Below are 21326 nucleotides of genomic sequence, written 5' to 3'. Positions count from 1 at the left end.
CCTCCTTCTGGGTTTCCTCTGGGGGCACCTGTGGTGCAGGATGAGATGGGCCTGATCCAGCAGCCAAGCTCTTCTTAAGGAGGACTACTGTGACAGCAGAACCTCCATGCCCAGGAGCAGTCTACCTCTGAATACTAGATGGTGGGGAAGCAGCAGCTGTGCTCAGATCCTGCTTGTGGGTTTCCCTTGCAGGCTGGCCACTGTGAGAACAGGAGGCTGGACTAGATGGGCCCCCTTTGGCCTCATCCAGTCAGCCAAACTCTTATGATCTTCTTATGGAACCTCCTGGTCCAGAGGCAGTCTATCTCAATTCCCAGGTTCTTAAGGACATTTGGCCACTGTGAGTGCAGGATGCTGAACTGGGGGGGGGGGCACTTTGGCCTGATCCAGCAGCCTCTTCTTGGGTTCTTAAGTAGTTTGGCTCCCTGAAGAAAATAGTGGAGAAGCGTGGCCTGCAAAATACCCTGTTGCTATCTCAAATGCAGATTGTGCTTTCAGGAAAAAACACATGAGCCAAATCCTTGTGGAAGATAGAGAAGAAATTGAGGGAGGGGTCATAAGCGGAGACAGTTACCCAGCCAGATGGGCAGTGCATAAATAGGAATAATAATAATAAAAAAATAAAATAAAATAATTATTACCTGCAACACCCCGCCTCCCAGTAACGAAGACAGCGCTGCAACGGTGATGCACGACATCCCATAAATCAGTGCTGGAAATGTTAAGAATAAAAGCACAATTTCCATTATTATCATTATTATTATTATTATTACTGCTAATTTTTCTCATTGGCCATTTTAGTGTTTTGGCCTTGCTGGAGACTGCTTGTTTGTTTGTTTACAATCAAGCAGTGTATAAATTTTATGAAATGAACAAATCCTCAGGAGTAGATCTGTTGAAAACAATTGGCCTTGGATGGTAGAATCGTCGAGCCGGAAGGGACCCGAGGGCCATCTAGTCCAACCCCCTGCAATGCAGGAATCTTTTTACCCAACGTGGGGCTCGAACCCACAACCCCGAAATTAAGAATCTCCTGACGGAACTATGCTTGTTCCCAAGGGGTCTCCTGGGATGCCCAGCCCAGCCTCCCCATGCTTTGGAGGATGCCCCGGCCACCTTCACTCACAGAGCCCTTTGGAGATGAGGGTCAGCTTCCGTGGGGAGAGGCTGGGCAAGTTTGGCTTGATCAGGTCCTCCACGGTGACGGCGGCCATGGCGTTGATGCTGGTGGAAGCCGTGCTGCAGAGGGAGGGAAGATGGGGCAGCTGCTACAATGACGTGTCGCGGAGGACAAAGCCACCAACAGCCTGAATTAGCTAGGAAGGAGCCTCCAGCTTCAAGAGCAGTCTATCATCAAATGCACCGGGGAAGCAATCCCAAGAGACGGCTGTTCAGCTCACGCCATGCTTTTCTGGCAGTGCTTTTTTCCCCATCCAGAGAATGCCAGAGTGCAGTTCCAGCACCTCTCAGGTGGGTGCCATCAACTTGTGGAACCTCCAGGTCCAGAGGCAGTCTATCTAGATCCCTAGGTTCTTTGGGGCAATTTGGCCCCTCCAGGGATGAAATGCAGACCTAGATGATCCTTTGGCCTGATCCTGAAGGCTAGCTGAAGGTCTATAATATCTTCCCATATAGCGGGAGAGGAGCTTTTTGGTGGTGGCTCTTCCCAGACAAGTTTGGAACTCTCTGCCTAGAGAAGCTTGGCTGGCTCCCTCCTTGCTGACCTTCTGCTGGCAAGTGAATCCTGTTCTATTTCTATGGGTCTTTTTTAAAAAAAGGAAATGGTTTTTAAGAGTGCTGTGTTGTTTTTATTATGTGTCTTTTAATAGATCTTTTTCATATTAGAATCTGTAGTGTTGGAAGGGACCCCAGTGATCATCTAGTCCAACCCCCTGCAATGTAAAAATATTGTTTTAATTCTATTAAATTCATGATTATTTTTATATGTTCCTCGCTTTTTGCATCTCACCTGCAGCGTTTTAATCTGCGTAAACCAACACCCGTCCCGTTCTAGAAGAAAGTGAGGCATGTAACTCACGGGGCCACCCCTATTGAGGCCCCTAGAGATCCTCAGGCTGAGCCCAGGACATTTTGCCACTGCCATTTGTGTACAAAACCTAACCAGGCTGGCTGTTGAATTTCAGGTCAGCATCCTGCACTGAACCAGAGTGCTGGAAATACTCAGAAAACTGAAATGGAAACACTCCCTGAGAAACCACAAGCTGGGGACTTTGGGGGCACCATGCTCCACCCCAGAAGCAGATGCAATAAAATAAATTTTGTTGACTTTCCTAAAGCTTCTAGTATTAGATAGCTTTAGCTATACTCAGGAATCAAAGTTTTTGTGTCTCCTTTGCAGGAAATGTAATTTCTTTGGGGGGTTTATTCTGTGTGGGGCAAAGAGGGGGTCTCCCACACTCACCTCAGAGTCCCGCTGTATGCACAAGCCAGGAAAAGTCCAGGCACCCCGGGGTATTTCTCAAAGATATCCAAGACCAAATACGGCATGTACTGAGAGAAAAGGAGAGAAAGTGTCAGTTCTGTTTCAGGGGCAGCAGGAGGGCAGGGAGATGGCCATGATTTGAAGCTGGCCACAAGATGCACAAAGAATGGTAGAGTCAAAAGGGACCCCAAGGGTCATCCAGTCCACCCCCTGCAATGCAGGAATTGTTAACAGGGAAAATGAAAGAATCATAAAGTTGGAAGAGTTCCATGATTCTATGCCCACCCCCTGCAAGGTAACTAATACATTTCTTAAATTAAACAAGCAGACCTCAGCAATTTCCACCCCATCTGCTTTCTTTCTCATTTCTCCAATGTGTGTTCTACCTCCCGCCATCCCATAACATTTTTGCACGACTGCAGCACAAGAACTTCTCTGTTGGGGGTGGTTTGTTTGCCTGTTTGACCCTTTGTTCTTTCCTACGGCAAGCAGTTTGCTTTGGCTTTCCCCCTCTGAGCCCCAGCCCCACCCCTGCAAGGCAGAGGGGTACCTGGTCAGGTGCAGAGATGTACCCGGCCAAAAGGGGGTCGCAGTCCTTGTAGAGGGTGAACATGACAATCCCGCAGCCCACAGCGCTGGAGACGATGAAGAAGAGGCCCACCTGGTTGACAAGGAGAGCTCTGGGCAGAGAGAAGAGGGGAAGCAGAGAGGACAAAAATAAAATTTGAACCCAGGACAGGGAGAATAGGGGAAATCAAGCAATTAAGGAGCTTACAAAGGTCTGGAAGAGGGATGGGGAGCCCAGAAGGTGGCTCAGTGTGGTGCCAAGGTAGAATTGTAGAATTACAGAATTGTCAAGTTGGAAGGGACCCTGAGGGTCATCTAGTCCAACCCCCTACAAGGCAGGAATATTCTGCACAATGCATGGCTTGAACCCACGACCTTGAGTTTAAGAGTCCCATGCTCCGCTGACTGAGCTATCTTCTCAGTTCGTGGGTTCAATCCCCGTGTGGGCCAGCTGCATACTTCTGCATTGAAGGGGGTTGGTCTAGATGACCCTCGGGGTCCTTTCCAACTCTACAATTCTGTGATTCTGTAATAAGGGGCTTCTGCTGGATCAGGGCAATGGCCCCTTCTAGTCCAGTGTCATGTTTCCACAGCAGCCAACCAGGTGCCCTGAAGGGAAGCAGGATTTGAACACAAGAGCCCTCTCTCCCCTCCTGTGGCATTAGCCCACCTCCCAGGGTCATTGGGGGGGGGGTGTTAAATGAGGAGACCCAGGCAAGCTGCCTTGGGCTCCTTGGAGAAAAGGCTGTGATATAAATGCCCTGATTAAATGAAACACTGAGGTCTGGCACCTTGCCTGGTCTATGCAGGAAGGCCCAGGATCTCCCAGTCTGTCCCCAGCCAACCTTTTTATCAGCCCAGCACAGCCCAGCCAGCTGCTGATAGCTTTGTGGGGCTGTGGGATGGGCACCTGGGTGGGGTGGCCAAGAGGGTGCCCCCAGGTTATCGAGCCTCCCCAGGAATACAGCTTGAGTCTATAGACTCAGGGACACGGAGCAACACAACTACCTGGCAGGATCTGCCATGGGGATATCTCAGAAGCCTCGGCCAGAGAAACAGCCAGCAGCTTCCGAGGAAACAGGAGACAAAAATGCAGCCCTTTGGGGGGGGGGAGTCTCTGTTTGCCCCAGTGCAAAAGTCACCTCGGATTATTCGCTATTAAGGGCTATGTGGGAGCATTTACAATGCCAAAATAGGTGTCAAATTTACCCATCCCTAAATATAGGAAAGCTTTTATGCTAACCAGATTTAAAATTCTACCTTCCCTACTCCTCAGAGGCAGAAATAATAAGATCCCTGTTTAAAAGTGGTAATTTCCCTGTGACATGGGAAGTGCCAATATATTATTCCATTGCCCTTTTAATTACAACCTCCGCAAACAGCTCATTACCCCAATTCAGGGAGATCTGAAGCAGTCTATTTAAAATACCTATTATCAGATTGAAACCCTCTGATTACACACAATTTAGCACAATTCTGTGCATCTGCTATTACCCGCAGGAAAATCATGATAAATCAAGACAGCAAGCCTGAGAGAGGCATTATTATAATTCCTTTTATGAAATCTTGTATTTCAGACACATGGCTCTTCTTCGAATCATTTTACTAACAACTAAAATTCTAGCTGGTTGGCGACTCGTCTCCCTGCTTTTATCCGGCTTGTTCTTACAATTATTGTATTCTTAGCCTTTTTTAAACTCCTGGTCTATGACTAACTGATTGACTGATATTCCTTATGATGTATATCAGCCTCCACCACTTTGGGGCTTCAGTTCCCTCTGGCCCCCCCAACATTTCTTCAGTGAAAATAGGGTCAGCTTTTCTCTATTTTCTGTTCCCTCTGAAACGGGGAGTTGGGAAGCTGCTCAGATGCAGATTCTAGGAAAATCAGACACAAAAATGGACTCCTTTGGGTCGGGGGTCTCTGCTTGCTCCACTGCGAAAAGATGCCCCAGGTTATTCCTTCTCAGTCCCCCCCCCCCCCCCGGCGTCTAAGGGCGATGCTTAAATGAGCCCTCCCTTCAGGTTTCCCCCTTCCACCCAACTCACAATTTCGCCTCTCTCTCTGTCTTGCAGGCCACGTAGCGCTGGACCTGGGCCTGATTCACCCCGTACATGGAAAGCCAGACCATCGTCCCGCCAAAGATGAAGGTCCAAAAAGTGTAGCGGCTGCGAGGATCCAGGTTAAAGCTGGGGGAACAGAGAGGGAGGAATGTGGGAAGACGGACCTAGGAATCACAATAGACTGCCTCTGGACCCCCCAGAGATGGTGCTGATAGCGCTATAGTTTCCACAACCCAGGACGTACTCGTTGAAGTTGATGCGGGAGTTGTTGTAGGCGATGGCCAGGACTTGTGCGGGGCTCCCCACCAGGATGGTCCCCTGGATCAAGATGGCGACAAAACCCGAAAGCATCACCACCACTTGGAAGACGTCTGTCCAGATCACGGCTTTCATTCCTCCCTGGAAGACGGAGGGGAAAGTCAGGGGCGCCCAAGTCGCCTGGCTGCAGAACGCACAGAGAAATAAGCGTCTCGTGGCTGGTTTCCTCTTTCAAATGCTTTCAAAAGTGTCTCTCTCTGTCAATTATTTAATTAAATGCTAACATCTTTACATATAAATTCTACATTCCAAATTTGTTATGCGCTTCTCTTTCAACTTTGACTTCTGGTCTACCTCTCCATGCCATTCTTAATCTGATCCCATTTACAGAATGTATTCTATTTTTTCCCGCCAATTAATTTCTATTCATTTTCAAATTTAAAACACATCAAAACGAAATTACAATTAATTTCATACAGGTTTTTGCAAAAACTGGTTTCCCACTCTCAGATATATTCCAGTTCATACCCTTTTACATGCTGCTTATTTCACAGATATATCTCAAATTAACACTCATTTCTAAGCAAATTCCTTTTCCTTCAAGCTGTCCCTTTACCAACTCTTGCATGTAGATAAAACAAAATTATATCAAATAACAACACACTGCACTCTAATAAACATTTCACCCATGACATATTCTCCTTTTTCATATATTATCAGTTCTCTGCTGCTGCTCATATTCCAAATCCTGCTCATAATGTCATCTGATTGTGATATTTTTACAAATATTCCAAAATATTATTTCAAATATTCCATTCTTCCAGGAACAGTGCGTCATACTGATTTCTTATTTTTAAGAGTGGTTTTCTCGTTTTATATTATTATTTTATTTATTTTACTGGTACTTTTGTTGCAAACCACTTGGAGAGCAGGTATCTAACGGAATGGGTCAGGGAGGACTTTGGCTCACCCCCGGGTGGAGAGGGAGCCCCCAAGCACATCCATCACTTAGGATGGCAGTGCCTAACCTTCGGAACTCCCTGCCTCTTGGCACCAGGCAGGTGCTCTCCTTGCTGCCTTTTCGGCACCTGCTAAAAACATCCTTGTTTCTCCAAGCCTACCTTAAGAAGGGTGAGGTCATAGTAATTAGTTTTAGTATTTTTATTTTAAAGCAGGATTGTGCATTTTTACCCTCCAGGTGGTGCAACGATAAAACTGCTAGCACATTTGCAAAGCTAAGCAAATGCCCCATCCCGCCCCTGCTTCCGCCCCTTTTGGTGACGTTTCCAGGTCACTTCCGGGATCAGTGTGTGTGTGTATGGTTGCGCACAAACTGAATGTGCATAATAGAAATTAATTAATTGTAAGGAAATTTTTAAAAAAATTTGGGAAATGATATATAATGAATTGAAGAAAATGTTTAAAATGACATTTGCAAAAAAAACAGAAGCATTTTTGTTAGGGATTGTAGGACAAGACCTGCCAAGGAAAATAAGGAACTTATTTATGTATGCTACAACAGCGGCAAGAGTCTTGATAGCACAAGGATGGAAGAATGAAGAAATCCCGACAATGGAACAGTGGCAAGAGAAATTGATGAACTACACAGAACTGGCCAAATTGACATACAAATTGCGAGACAAGGACAACTGTGACTTCAAGGAGGAATGGGAACTTTATACAAATTATTTAAAAATACAAAAAAATTGAACTGAACTCCTTGGCAGGTTTTGAATAAACATACACAAATTTATTGTTGATAACATGAAGGACAGATATGTAAGGGTATATATAATTTTATAATATGCAGAGAAAATATGTGCAGCAAAATCAGGGAGAGGAGCTGAGGGAGGTCCATGGGGGGGGGTGGCGGATTACATAGGTGATTGTATAGTTTGATAATTTGTTATGTGGAAATTGAGCACTAAAAATATTTTTTTAAAAGAAAGAAATTAATTAATGGAAATAAATCAATGAGCCCATCCAATCGTACTCACAATGGTTGTGTAGAAGGTGCAGATGATCCCCGTGGAGAGCAGGGAGGCCCAGATATCCAGCCCAGTCACTAGAGACATAACCAAGAGGAAAAGGGAAGGACTGTGAGCTCAGGAGCTGGTGGGCCCCCCGTCAGCTGAGATCCCTGCATGACCCCCGGGGAGCCCCTCCAACTCTGCCATTCTACGAAGCTTGCTCCACCTGCCATGCAAGAGCCCTTCCGCTATTTGAGGGCGGCTCTGGTGTCCAAGGTCTCCTCCAGGCTGAACGGACCCCACTCCCTCAACCACTCCTCATCTGGCTTGCTTTCCAGACCTGAGAGACAACACAGGACTGACCTTGGTTGAGGATCAAGGCTGGAGCATAGATGACAATCCCGGTATACAGCATCTGTGTTGGATGGGGAGAAGGAGTTGTTTCAAGATCGGCATCCATGTCTTAGAAGAAGGAACTTTGGAGGAAACAGGGGTGGACTTTGGGCTTTCAAATTTCAACAGTGCCCTGTGCAACACTAAAATTTGGTGTGTCCCCCCCCCCACTTCTTGCACTCTGTTCTACAGTGTTGTTTTGGTGTCCCCTGCAGCACAGCGCCCAGTTGTGCTACCCTAAACCCACCTCTCCTGCTTCTGGGAGACCGGGGGGGGGGGGGGAGCTTGTTGCAGCAGGAGGGGGGAGACTCCCTGGCTTCTTCACCAGCCAGACTCCTCTCGGCCTCTCGGCCTCCTTCCTCTCCTGCTTCAGCTTCTACCTGCTCACTAACACCCTGTTACCTCTTCCGCTCCCCCCCCCCCGTCTGCTCCCTCTTCTCCCTCTGACCACTCATTGTCATCCCACCTGCAGTCCCTCGGCTCTGAGCCTTCTTCCCTTGGGGGTTCCCTAGCTGCTTCCTCCCCCATTCCTCTGCATCCAACCAGTCCATGTCAACTGCCCAAAACTCCTCCCTTCCAGGGTTTTCCCCAAGCAATCGAAGACCAAGCCAACCTCTCCTCCACCCTCTTCATGCCTCTCCTGGTTCTGGGAGATCAGGCAGGAGGGGAGCTTGTCGCAGCAGGAGGGGGGAGACCCCCTGGCTTCTTCCCCAGCCAGACTCCTCTCTCCTCTCTCCCCTTGACCCCTCCTCTCCTGCTTCAGCGTCTGCCCTGATTCTGGCCTCCTCTCTCCCACAGATTCTTTGCCCGCCCAGCAGACCCCCAGCAACTTACCGTGGCAATGATATACTGGATCGTCCCACACAGGCGGACTGCTTTGGAGAACCTCATTTCCAGGTACTGCCGAGAGAAGATGGAGAGTTGAGAGGAGAGGGAGAAGAACAAGTGGGATCTTTCCAAAGAGTCTCCACAGGAGATTCCTCTCAGAAGAGTGATTGCCTTGCTGGCAGAAGGTCCCAGGATCAGTCCCATGGTGGCATCTCCAAGTGGGACTGGGAAAGACCTCTTCTCTGATGTCCAGGTGATTCATTGCTGCCAGCCAGTGGAGACAGTACTGAGCTACACAGACTAGCAATCTAACTTGGTATGACGCAGATTGCAATTAAATCCCTCCTTTTTTCAGAAACATGAGGGCAGGAGCCTCATCTTGGTTTAAGAAGAATCCTAGAATTGTAGATTCAGGTAACATTGTAGTGTTGGAAGGGACCTCAAGGGCCATCTAGCCTAACCCCCTGCAGTGCAGGAATCATTTGCCCAACATGGGGCTCGAACTCATGACCCTGAGATAGAGAGCCTCGTGCTCTTAGAATCATAGAATCATAGAGTTGGAAGAGACCACAAGGGCCATCGAGTCCAACCCCCTGCCAAGCAGGAAACACCATCAGAGCACTCCTGACATATGGTTGTCAAGCCTCTGCTTAAAGACCTCCAAAGAAGGAGACTCTTATCCACTGAGCCAAGGGCATGGAGAAGAAGGACCTTCGCTCAGCAGTCAAGCCCCTATATTGCATGCAGAAGGTCACCCAGGGGCATCTCCAGGAAGGGCTGCAGGGAGAGACCCCCGAATCTGAAACCCTAAAGAGCCATAGCTGCCAGTCTGTCTAGACAACACTGTGGTGAATGGGTCAAGGCTACAAGTGAGATTCCTTTGTTCCTATTGAATCAATTGGCCATGGTTGCTTTAGCTGAGATCCCAGCCTTGCAGGGGGTTGGACTAGATGACTCTTGAGGTTCCTTCCAACTCTACAGTTCCATGATTCTAATAGGGGTGTGGACTAGAATCTTTTTTAAAAATTATTTTCAGTGGAAGGGTGGTGGCATCCTTGCAAGGTTCAGCATCCTTGCAAGTAGAAGGTCCCCGATTCAGTCTCAAAGGGCCCCTCCAGTGAAGGCTGGTGGGGAAAGACTAGTGGTCTGGCACGGGTAGCCCATTCAGCAAAGCACGAGACTCCAAGTGTCATGGATTCGAGCCCCACATGGGGCAAAAGGTTTCTGTATTGCGTGGGGTTGGGCTAGGTGACCCCTGGGGTTCCTTTCAGCTCTACAATCCTCTGATTCTATGGAAGGATTCCAGCTGTTTCCATCATTCTTTCAGCTCAGCCATTCCCTGCCAAAGATAGTAAGCAGTCTTCGTTCCCGGCAGCATCTCAGCTAACTGCCTCCCTTGTTCCAAAACACACACACACATTTTGTTTATTGATTTTGCAAGCACACAGAGACACCCCACTGTGTGTGTGTGTGTGTGTGTGTTTCGCCTTTCACCCCATCTCTCCAGCAGGTCAAGAAGTGCAGGGTTGGGGACTTTGCCCCTGAGCCTTCTCTCACCTCTAGCTCAACGGTCTGCGGTTTTGGCCTGACCCAACAGGGGTTCCTCTGATGTTCTTACGGGTCCACCTGGATTATGAGGCACCTTCCACATTGCTGTGATGTCCTTGAGAGCTCCTTGTGGAACCAAGCTTCCACATCGGCTCATCTGCGGCACTACCATACGCAAATGCGCACCACATCCTTCCATGGCTGGCTTCCTCAACCCACCTGAGATACCTTCACTCCAAAGCTACATGGCTCTCTGCCTCTTTGAAAGCCCTTGATGGTGCTTCTTGGCTCCCTGCCCAGCCATGCAAGCAAAAGCATCCAATCCGTGGTGGTGGCTTTTGCGTCAGGTGAGGCCTGGCTGCCTGGGTTTCATGTGAGAACACAGGTCCAAGAGGCCCATCTAGTCCTTCACCCTGTCCTCTCAGTGGCCAAAGGCCCCTAAGCATCTAGGAATATGGGTAAACTGCTTCTGGACTTGGAAGTTCTATAAGAAGATAACCAGAGCCAGCTGGATCAGGCCAATGGAAGCCCATCTAGCCCAGGGTCCTGTCCTCACGGTGGCCAAATACCCCATAGAACCTGGAAATCAGGATAGACTGCCTCTGGGCCTGGAGGCTCCACAAGAGCACGAGAAAAGCCTGGCTGCTGGATCAGGCCAATGGAAGCCCACCTGGGCCAGTATCCTGTCCTCCCAGTGGTGCACCAGATGCCCCCAAGGGAAACCCGGAAGTCCAGGATTCAAGAGCATCTCTCCCCTCCTGCGGTTTCCAGCATGGCTGACTCCAAACGGGTAGGCATACCGCCAAACATTTTGTGAATCTAAGTTTGGCCTCATTGAGGGGCAGTATTTCAATATGAGTAGGAAAATGAGAATACCCCTAAACATTTTTTTAAAGAAAAAAAGCATAGTTTAAAGCCATCCAGTTTGCAATCCCTCACTCCCCCCCTGTGGCAGCGAGTTCCACAGTTCAACTACGTGCTGTGTGCAGACGGTTTCTTCGTTTATCTGGCCTCAGTTTCCGTTGGCTACAAGTTCTTGTGTTGTGCGACAGCTAGGGAAACTCTCAGCCCTTCTCTTTCGCAATCCAAACCATTTTGCAAGATTGGCAGTTCCTAAACCCCAATTTCTTTAAAAATAGTAATAATCCCAGCTAACTGCAGGCTGCTATGCAATGCAAACAAGATGACTGCAGGGCTTTGGGACACCGCAGTGTGATCCCAGGGATCTAGTCCAGATGCGGAGGATTACGGTAAATCTGAAATCAGTCAACAGATGACTCAGACCTGAGGTTCACTCCTTGAGTCATTTGTTGATCTGCCTGACAGCATCAAACGTCTCCGAGGCAAACAACATAATCCTGTATATGCAACATTCCTCTAAATGTGATCCACTGTGTACTTTCAGACCACCAAGTGTCCCTATTTTCCAGGGAAACTCCCTGATTTACAGACGCCGGCCCGATTTCTGATTTGATCCCGAAATGTCCTGCTTTCCTTTAGGCGGAGGAAGAGGAGTGCGGGGGGAGTGCACCGCCCCCAGCAGCACGATCCCGGTGGGGGGGTGCCATGGCAGCTGCTCCCCCCGCCCCTGCTGGGCGCCATGCCCCTGGGATGCGCACCAGTCCCCCCCCCCCTCTCCGCCCTCCGGTGCCGGAGCATGAAACTCCGCCACTGTTTAGGACGTCCCTATTTTCTCTGAAGAAATGTTGGGGGGTCTGGAGTTATGCAACCCCCGAGCCAAGGAGATAAGTCACTAGACAACCTTTGGACAACATCTGAAAGCAGCCCTGGATAGGGAAGCTTTTTTTAATGTGTAATGTTTCATTATGTTTTATATATGTTGGAAGCTGCCCAGAGTGCCTGTGATATAAGTGGTGGGGTATAAATAATAAAATTAATTATTACGGTATTATCGTTATTGCTATTATTATTATTATTATTATTATTATTATTATTATTATTATTTAATAGGACATGCCTGTTTTCATCAGAGAAATGTTGCAGGTTTTGTACTTAGCTGGAACACAGGAAGCTACATTGCACCTAGTCACACCTTTGATATCACAGAATCCTAGAATAGTAGAGGGGGAAGGGAAGGGACCCCCAGAGGTCATTCAGTCCAACCCCCTTCAATGCACCACCAGCCTTTGGGTGAACAGCCAGACCCACTGACCCACTGTGCCACATGGATTCATGGGTGAATATAACGTAGGAAAATGTATTCTGATAGCTCTGCAAGTAGAGCATGAGAGCCTTAATCTCAGGGTTGTAGGTTCAAGACCCATGTCTCTACAAGTCTATGATTCTAAAAGTGATAGCAAAATGTGTTTATTGGGAGAAATCTGCTCTAAAGCATTAGTAAAATTGCATGCAGTGGTAGGGTTAAAAAAAAAGAAAATAGCAAATTGCTGCAAAAACGGGGTTTTAGATCAGAAGCACGAGGAACCTAACTGAAGAGAGAGCTCCAATGGGCTATGTTTGCTTTGTAAATTTTACACACGTTGGCACATTCCTGGCCAACATTCCTGGAGTGAGAACAAGGCTGCCTCTGCTGCCAAAATCTCTTCTCAGCTGGTCTGGATATGTTTGCTCTGCAAGAGGGTGCTCAGACAGGGCTGATTCAAAAGTCAAGAAGTGGTTTGTTTTGGGAGTCTCAAGATACGCTAGGAAAACACCCTTGTCCTGCCATCTGGTTTGGGAGAGGCCTCTGCAGCGCATGGGCATGTGCGCTGGAAACATGCATGTGGTCACGTGGGTTTGTAAAACCAAGCTGGGCTTGGAAATCGTGAGCAGAGGGGCATTTTCCTTCCTCTGTCCTAACACTAGAACTCAGGGAACACTAGAAGATCCTCCACAATTTAAGCTGGAAGGTGTGCAGAGGAGGGCAGCCTAGATAATCAAGGGTCTGGAAACCAAACCTGATGAGGAATGGTTGAGGGAGTTGGGTTTGCAGCCAACCTTTTGCAAAGCTCAGCTTCATGGGCAGCTCAGCTCTTGCAACACACATCCAAAGCAATAGCTTGGCCCAAGGGGTTTATCTTCCATGAAGTCTTATGTCCAGATCCTAGAAATTCGTATTTCCACTATTCTGCCTTGGTGAGACCACACCTGGGATATTGTGTCCAGCTCTGGGCACCACAATTTAAGAAGGACATCGACAAACTAGAACATGTGCAAAGGAGGACAGCCAAGATGGTCAAATCCAGGCCTTATGAGGAATGGTTGAAGGAGCTGGGTATGTTAAGCCAGGTGAAGAGAAGACTGAGGGGAGATAGGAGCCATCTTCCAATATCTGAAGGGCTGTCACATGGAAGAGGGAACAAGCTTGTTTTCTCCTGCTCTGGAGGGGAGGTCCCAAACCAATGGCTTCAAGTTACAAAAAAAGGAGATTCCAACTAAACATCAGGAAGAACTTTCTGACAGTGAGAGCTGTTCAACAATGGAACTGTCTCCCTCAGGACACTCCTCCTTTTTTAAGCAGAGGTTGGGTGGCCATCTGTCATGGATGCTTTAGCCGAGATTCCTACATTGTACGGGGTTGGACTAGATCAGGGGTCTGCAACCCGCGGCTCCGGTGCCGCATGTGGCTCTTTTACACCTTTGCCGCGGCTCCGGGGCGGATACTAGCGAGGGGAGGAGGCGCATTGTGCACCCCGACACTCCCCACTGTGGCGGGCGCTGTACTGGCTGTGACGTCACATGGGGGCGGTGCGTGCGTTAGTCACGCACCGTCCCGACGTCACCTTCCCGCCCGCCCGCCCGCTACATTGTAAGGGGCATGTACGCTGGTCACTGTTTTGAAGGGGAGTGAAGAACACACACACAAAAAAGGTAACTTGTTAATTTAACGTTTATTTCTATGAGGAGGAGTAATTCTGAGGGGTCAAACAAAGAAATAATAAAAAAGTGACAAAAACGTTATTTTTATAATGACGAGTTTTGCGGCTCCCAGTTTTTTTTCCTTCGGAAACGGGTCCAAGTGGCTCTTTTTGTCTTAAAGGTTGCAGACCCCTGGACTAGACGACTCTCAGACCCCTTCCAGTGCTATGATTCTAAGGCAGCTTCCTGTGTTCCTAATGCCCTTATGAACATAAAAAGACCCGGGCTGGGGACCAGGCAAATGGTCCACCTAGTCCAGCCTCCTGTTATGGGAAACCCGCAAGTGGGATGCGAGTGCGAGGATCACCCAGGGTTAGGGTCAAGGTCTTGCCTCTTACTCTGTTTGGTTTCAGGTTGTTTTGAGCAGGCAACACAAATCATCTGGTATGTTTTTAACTGTGCCAAAGTGACACAAGCACCCAAACAAAACCACAAGGTCCACAGGAGACGGTACAAAGATTAGTGCTGTGCAAAAGGACTGACCTCGGTTTATCCTGAGGTCACTTGGCTGCTGGAAGGCTGCGTGCAAAGCAGCTAAAGTTCGCTCAGAGCTCCTTCTCTCACCCGCAGAGCAGCAGCCAGCAACCATTTCAGCCTCCCTAAACTGAGGTTGCAGTAACCAAAATGGAATGTCTAGTTGCCATTTGGGGGCAAGATGGCTCTAAAATCTTATTTTTCAAATGATGGGCTGACAGTGCTTGGTTCTCAGTTAAACATCTGACTAGTTCCGAGGACCACCCTGAACTGGGTTAAGAGCTGTGATAACTTAAAGGAAAGTCACTTGATCCAGGAACAGTCTGCATATATATTAGCCTCTATACCGGAGACATGGACCATTCATAATGTAAAAATATTCTTCTCAACTCTGAGCAGGGCGGGGGGGGGGGAGTGAAGACAAGTAACAACAATTCACTATTGCACTGTTCACTGATCTTGCTCAGGCTGCACAGAAAAGGCATTTTGGTTCCAGAAATTCGTTCCAATTGTGCAGGTGAAATATAACTGATAAAATTCTACAGGATGGGGTATCAGTGAGTGAAAACAGTCCAGATCCAGGTATCCCCAGATGGTGGAGATGTCAGGGAGGAAGTCTCAAGGTGCTTCACATGGTCAAACCACAATAAACACTTCACCTCTCCGATCTGCAGAATTGGACAGAGCCCAGCCCCCTGTTCTCACAGGGGCCAAATACCCCATAGAACCTAGGAATCCAGAGAGATTGCCTCTGGCCTGGAAGGTTCCTTAGGGACATAAGAGCCTGGCAGCAGCTGGACCTGCCAAAGGGGCCCATCCAGCCCTTCCTCCTGCCCCGATGGGAAGCCCACAAGCAGGAGTCTGGCAACTCCCTGCCAAGAATCACTCACAGATGCCTGTCCAAACTCTCATAGATATCTCCTAGTTGGAAGGAGCCCTGTTTAAAGACCTTCAATGGATCATAGAATCATAAATTGCTCCAAGGGTCCTCCTAGCCCAGCCTGCTGCAATGCAGAAATCACAGCACAATCTAAAACCTGGAAGAGTCCTGGAAGTCCTCCCACTCAGCCATGAAGTCCACTAGGCGTGACATGGCGGGCACTAGCCTACCTCACAGGGTTGTTGTGGGGATTAAATGAGGACCAGGAGCTGGAAGAGACCAGGGTTCAAGTCATAGAATTCTAGACTTGTAGAGTTGGAAGGGACCCCGGGGGTCATCTAGCCCAACCCACTGCAATGCAGGAATCTTTTGCCCAACGTGGGGCTTGAACCTGCAATCCTGAGGCTCCTGCTCTACTGACTGAGCTAGGAAGAGGTCTCACTCGACCATGAAGCTCAGTGGGAGCGACCTTGGGGGGCAGCCCCTGCCTCTCAGCCTGCTGTGGGGACTAAATGAGGAGTGGAAGAACCACCATGTGCGTCAGTTTATCTTGGGACAGAAATGCAACAAAGCAATCAAGAGATCAGGAAGAAAGACTCTTTAAGCAAGATTGGAAAAGATTTCTGGAATATCTAAAAAAATTATTTTGAACGGATTAAGACGTTAGTAGGTTTAGAGGAAATTCAGCAGTGTAAACCTAACAGAGAAGATTGAAAAAGAAAAGAACACGCAGTGGGAAAGGATAACTAAAATGCATGACATGTTTGAACCTTTTACATGGTTTTGTATGCTTCATGGTATTTTATGCACTGTGATTTGCTGCAAAAAATTGTAAAACTCAAAAACTGACAAATACATTTTTTAAAAGAATTGCAATAAAGGAAACCAAGCAATGAGCTCACCTCGTAGGTGCTGGTGAGGCCGAGGCGGTAGAAGACGGGCAGGAAGAGGTAAGCGGTCAGGAGTGTGTTCAGCAGCTGCCCCAAGCACATCCACAGGAACTTCACCCCATAGCGATAGGCCTCGGCCGGGACCCCCAGAACCTGGATGGCCGACATGAAGCTGGCGGACAGGGAGAGCCCCACGGGGATGGCCGACATCTGCCGCCCGCCTGTGAAGAAGTCCTCAGAAGTCTTCTGGCCTCCTTTGGAGAGGGCATAGAAGAGGCCGATGCTGGTGGAGATGAGGAGCATCAAGGCAAAGACCCCATAATCCCATAAACTGAAGGTGAGCATCTCTGCTCGGAAGACCTCTAAACCGCCTCCTAGCGCCATATTGGGCAGCTGAGAGGACCAACACCACAGCAGATGGAGAGAGCAACCCTTGGTGGGTCCAGCAGAGAAAGAAAAAGGAGGAGGATTTGGAGGGTTGGAAGGACAACAGCAGAGGGAAGAGAAATGAGCTTCAGTCCTTGGGGAGAAGGGAGTAAAGGTCCAACTCTGCTCAATACAGGAAGTGGGGTGAAAGAGAGGGGGGGGAGGGATGGAGAGAGAGAGAGAGAGAGAGAGAGAGAGAGAGAGAGAGAGAGAGAGAGAGAAAATCTCCACAAATTACTATTTACAAGATTTGGAGGTGCCTGGATAGCAAACAACTTAACCACAAGATGTGATACATTGGAATAGCAAAAAGTTTGCAGGCGAGGAATAAAGGAGCAAAGGTTTTATTTAAACAGAAACAAAAAAAGTGTGGAAAGCAAAAGGAGAGCCCCCCACCCAAGGAAGGGCGAAGGAATCAAGCCAGGAAAATAAAACCCACCCAAAATCTCTCAGGGATAAAAGGTCAGCAAAGACCCCCCCCCCCACACACACACACAACCCCACCAGAATTGGTGTTTGCAAAGTAGGAATCAAATAAGAAGATAACCTATATCTTGCAATTATAGAGTCTACTCTATCCTCTCTGCCACTGTCTCTTGAAAAAACGAAAATCTGGTTTAGGTGATAGCAAGTTCAAAAGGAAATGAATGAATAGACGAGCAAAGGAGCCAGGTGGATAAAAAGGGAGAAAGCGAGCGATTTGTCCTGTGAGGTTCAGCGAAGAGGCTGAGATCCCGAGGTGAGAGGAAAATGAGAAATTCAGCTTAGAAGAAGCAAAAGGGGAAGCCGAGAGAGGAATTGCCCGGGTTGCAAAGGCGAGATCAGCTGTTCGCAGAGCTTCCTTGCAAGCCACCTGCGAGGAGTTTTATGAAGCCGGCGATGAGAGAGGGAGGCGTCACCCTTTCCCGCCCCCCCCCAATCCCTTTCTTCTTTATCAAAGGTGATCTGTTTGGTGGAAAGAAGGACCCGGGCACCTGCAATTCTGGCTCCAGGTTCCCTCTCTTTCTCCCCCCCCCCCTCTTTTTCTCTGCGCCCTTTCAGCCCTGAGATCAGGAAGCCCGGGCACAAAAATAACCTGGGGTTTCTGCAAGAGGAAGTCTTCCAGAGGGCGAGGTCCTGGGTGTAGGCAGGGGGCAGCTGCCCACCCCCGAAATCAAGGAAACAAATAAAAATACTTATCTAAAAGTAGAAATGATCAGAATATTGGAAAATGAAATGCTTGCCGAGAGGTTTTTAAGCAAAGGTTGGGTCTGTCAATGGTGCTTGAGCTGAGATTCCTGCCTTGCAAGAGGGCTGGACTAGATGACCCCCAGGGTGTCCTTCCAACCTTGACATCTGTCAAGCATCCATGACGGCCCTATTTCAAAAAATGAAAATCCGGACACAAAAAGAGTTTTTGAGCTCTTTTCTCAGACAGTCAGTGATATCCACTCAGACGCTGTTTACAAGGGCTGAACACCGGCTATTTCCTTTCTTTTTAAATTTATATTCCACCCATCTGGGTGGATTTCCCCAGCCACTCTGGGTGGCTTGCAGCATATAAAAAAACACAAAATATCCTATAGAAGCAACAATCAAAGTTGCTCAGTTGCAGGTATGGGGTAGAATTTTCATTTTTCCGGCATTTGAAAGCAGAGCTACCTATTTGCAAATGAAATTCGCAGAAGAGAGAAAGATGAGTTTGTTAGGGAGAAGTGTCCTAACTAACACCTAACATTGAAAGCAAATTTCATAAAATCATAGAATTGTAAGGTAAAGGACCCCTAGACAGTTAAGTCCAGGCAAATTCAAGTATGGGGGTGCGGCACTCATCTCACTTTTCAGGCTGAGGGAGCCGGCGTTTGTCTGTAGATGGAAGGGATCTCAAAGGGTCATCTAGTCCAACCCCCTGCAATGCAGGGATATTTAAAGCACAGGATTCCCGAATCCTGGGAACTGTAGTGTGTTAAGCAAGCTGGGCATTGCAGCTCTGTAAGAGGGAAAACTGCAGTTCCCATGGTAATGATGTATGAACTTCAAATGTATGGTTTAGATCTGCCTCAAGTGAAATGATGTTGCAAAACATTGAGAAAGTCACTTACCAATAAACAAATAGTCTATGGGGGGGGGTGTTATGAACACATTCCACCAACCCTGACGGCTTCAGCAGAGGATTCAATAAATTCATGGAGGAGAGGTCTATCAGAGGCTGGTCTCCTGTTTGAATCCTGTTTGTGGGCCAGATGGGCCCCCATTGGCCTGATCCTAGAGGCTTGTGCCTTTATGAAACCTCCAGCACCAGAGGCAGTCTATCTCGATTCCTTAGGGTTCCTTAGGGGCATTTCCATGGGGCATCTCCCATGGGGCAGCCCTTCAGATCTCCTATCACCCATCGCCTGCCAGCCCACTGGCATCTCTTAGGCACACACACCTTCAGGAAATGAGGGAGTTCAGAAGAAGGCCAGCTCTCTGCACTCCCCATACCCGCACAACCTGCAAGAGAAAAAAGCCCCACATCTCTGGGTTGTGTTATTGTGCAACCAGGAAATTTCTCTTTTCCTTCTGCACGCACTGCAAGCCTTCTCACATCTGTCAGAAAGGACCCAGTCACCTGCAAATAAATATTGTACTCTATTTTTTTAAAAAAATGCAAACACATCCCTTCCTTGCAGAGGGTTCAGCTAGATGACCCTTGGGGGTCCCTTGGTGGCTACTGGCTGTTGCTCTCCCAGCACCTGCCCTTTCACTCCCTGCCACCTGAATAACCTGCAAAAAGGCCCAAAATCACTAAGAACAGTAAGTCTAGGGTTGCTCAACAACAACTTTGCCAACTTTTTGTCTGGATTTTCATATTTTGAAATATGCCAGCCCTACTCTCACATGACGTCTTGCCCGCAGCTGCTGAATTGTGTGTCTGCCTCTCTTCGAAATCCCTTCCTTACTCAAACAGCCCCAACAAAACAAAACAGAAAGTTTGTGGAGAGAAATGTGTCATCATAGACACGGGCTGGAAAATTCCCCAATTGCTGCAAGGCCCACACGGCCAAGTTGCATGCATGGGATTTGGCTCACTTATAATCACTTATAATCACTGGAAGGGACCAGGTCACTTGAGAGCTTTTTTAAACAATGAGGTTGGAAAATAAAATAAAAAAGACTGTTACATTAACATACATGAATACGCAGGTGTGTATATTCTTATTATCTGACCCCGAGGGTCATCCAGTCCAACCCCTGCAATACAGGAATCTCAGCTCAAACTTCCAGGAAAGATAATTGTCAGTAACCTAATATATTCTGTGTAAAACTCATTCCCAATATCATGGTATTTATCCAAAGGAAGTCTGCCTCTATAAGCAGTCCATTCATACGCTGCCAATATTGTCATGTTGTCGAACCATTGATGAAGGAATAGGGCCCTCGTATTTACGGAACAGCCTCTCCTGGTCTGCCCCGCAGAGGACATTAAGGTCCATGAATAACCATAGTTTAGAGGTCCTGGGCCCTAAGGAAGCCAGACTATCCTCCACCAGGGCCAGGGCCTTCTCAGTGATGGCTCTGATCTGGAGGAATGCTCTGTCCCAAGAGACCAGGGCCCTTCAGGATTTAACTTCCTTCTGCAGGGCCTGTAAAACAGAGCTATTCCACCTGGCTTTCAATTTGAACTTAGCCTGATCTTTTATTCCCCTTCCTTCCTTCCCTCTCCCCTATTTATGAAGATTACCTGCTCTGAGACCCCACAGCTAATTCTCCCCTGGTCTCCTCGCTGGCCCAAACAGGACTAATTTAGCCAGCTAGCCCTGGCTAAATAAACATCTAATGTTTATTTGATGGATTTTCCCCCTAAACTGATTTTTGAATTCTGAATTTATTGTTATTCACGTTTTATACTGTATTTTATGATGTCTTTTGTTACATCAATTAAGTGGTTTAAATTTGTTGTTAGTCACCCTTAGCCTGGTTTTCTGAACCGGGAAGGGTGGGGTATAGATAAAATTCTTCTTCTTCTTCTTCTTCTTCTTCTTCTTCTTCTTCTTCTTCTTCTTCCAATTCATCCATATCAGTCTCTTGGCCACCACTGGGCAGCCTAGAATCCATTTTTGCTGTTGTCAATTTCCATACAATGAGTATATGGAGAATAAGGAATATTGTGTGTAGTTCTGGAAGCCTCAGCTCAGAAATCCAATGCTCTTGAATGTCATTCTGAGGAGAAATCTGCAAAATAACTAAGCATGTATTAGGAGCCTCTCCAGAACCGGCCCTACTAAGTATTTTTCAAGATGACAATGGACACTAACATTATAAAAAACAACAGCGCATAAGCTACTTGCAGATAGGAGTGTCATAACCAGACATTGGAGAGACCTGTCAGGAGTGAACATGGGCCACTGGTACAAAACTGTATGAGAAACAACCCTACTAGAGGGGGACATAATCCACAGAATCTAAGTAGGAAGGGACCCTGAGGGTCATCCAGTCCAACCCCCTGCAATGCAGGAATAGGCAGCTGTCCCTTACAGGAATCGAACCTGCAACCTTGGCATTCCTTTTTACCCTTTCTTTCTTTCTCTTCCCTCTTTCTTACTCTTTTTCTTCCCTCTTTTCCTTTGATAAGATATTTAGATTCAAGTTTTTGTGGGGAAAAGATATTTTTGTGCATTTTTTCTTCATACTCTAACAAACAAACAAACAGTAATCAGAAACAGCCCTGCTGCAAAAGCTAACCA

General features: G+C 47.7%; 1 protein-coding gene across 4 annotated transcripts in view; it reads right to left on the bottom strand.

Annotated features, from left to right (window-relative positions):
- SLC5A5 (solute carrier family 5 member 5) overlaps window positions 1-21326 on the bottom strand; it is a 37241-nt gene that overhangs the window by 6256 nt on the left and 9659 nt on the right. The window contains exons 1-10 of one of the 4 annotated variants that reach the window (XM_081846175.1): window positions 19031-19092; window positions 8530-8595; window positions 7666-7717; window positions 7330-7397; window positions 5319-5473; window positions 5060-5200; window positions 2994-3123; window positions 2423-2511; window positions 1127-1239; window positions 642-712 (exon numbers count right to left, since the gene is read on the bottom strand). In XM_081846175.1, coding sequence (XP_081702301.1) covers window positions 642-712; window positions 1127-1239; window positions 2423-2511; window positions 2994-3123; window positions 5060-5200; window positions 5319-5473; window positions 7330-7397; window positions 7666-7717; window positions 8530-8595; window positions 19031-19081 — 936 coding nt within the window. In that variant the 5' untranslated portion in view covers window positions 19082-19092. Of the gene's footprint in view, window positions 1-641; window positions 713-1126; window positions 1240-2422; window positions 2512-2993; window positions 3124-5059; window positions 5201-5318; window positions 5474-7329; window positions 7398-7665; window positions 7718-8529; window positions 9056-9197; window positions 9563-16206; window positions 19008-19030; window positions 19093-21326 lie in introns of those variants that run through there. The other 3 variants (XM_081846173.1, XM_081846174.1, XM_081846176.1) reach the window with 3 other exon arrangements.

Source organism: Podarcis erhardii (assembly GCF_964252035.2).
Source record: "Podarcis erhardii genome assembly, chromosome: 18".
NCBI lineage: Eukaryota > Metazoa > Chordata > Lepidosauria > Squamata > Lacertidae > Podarcis > Podarcis erhardii.
Note: the sequence above shows the minus strand (reverse complement) of the source record. Positions and strands in the feature narration are given on the sequence as shown.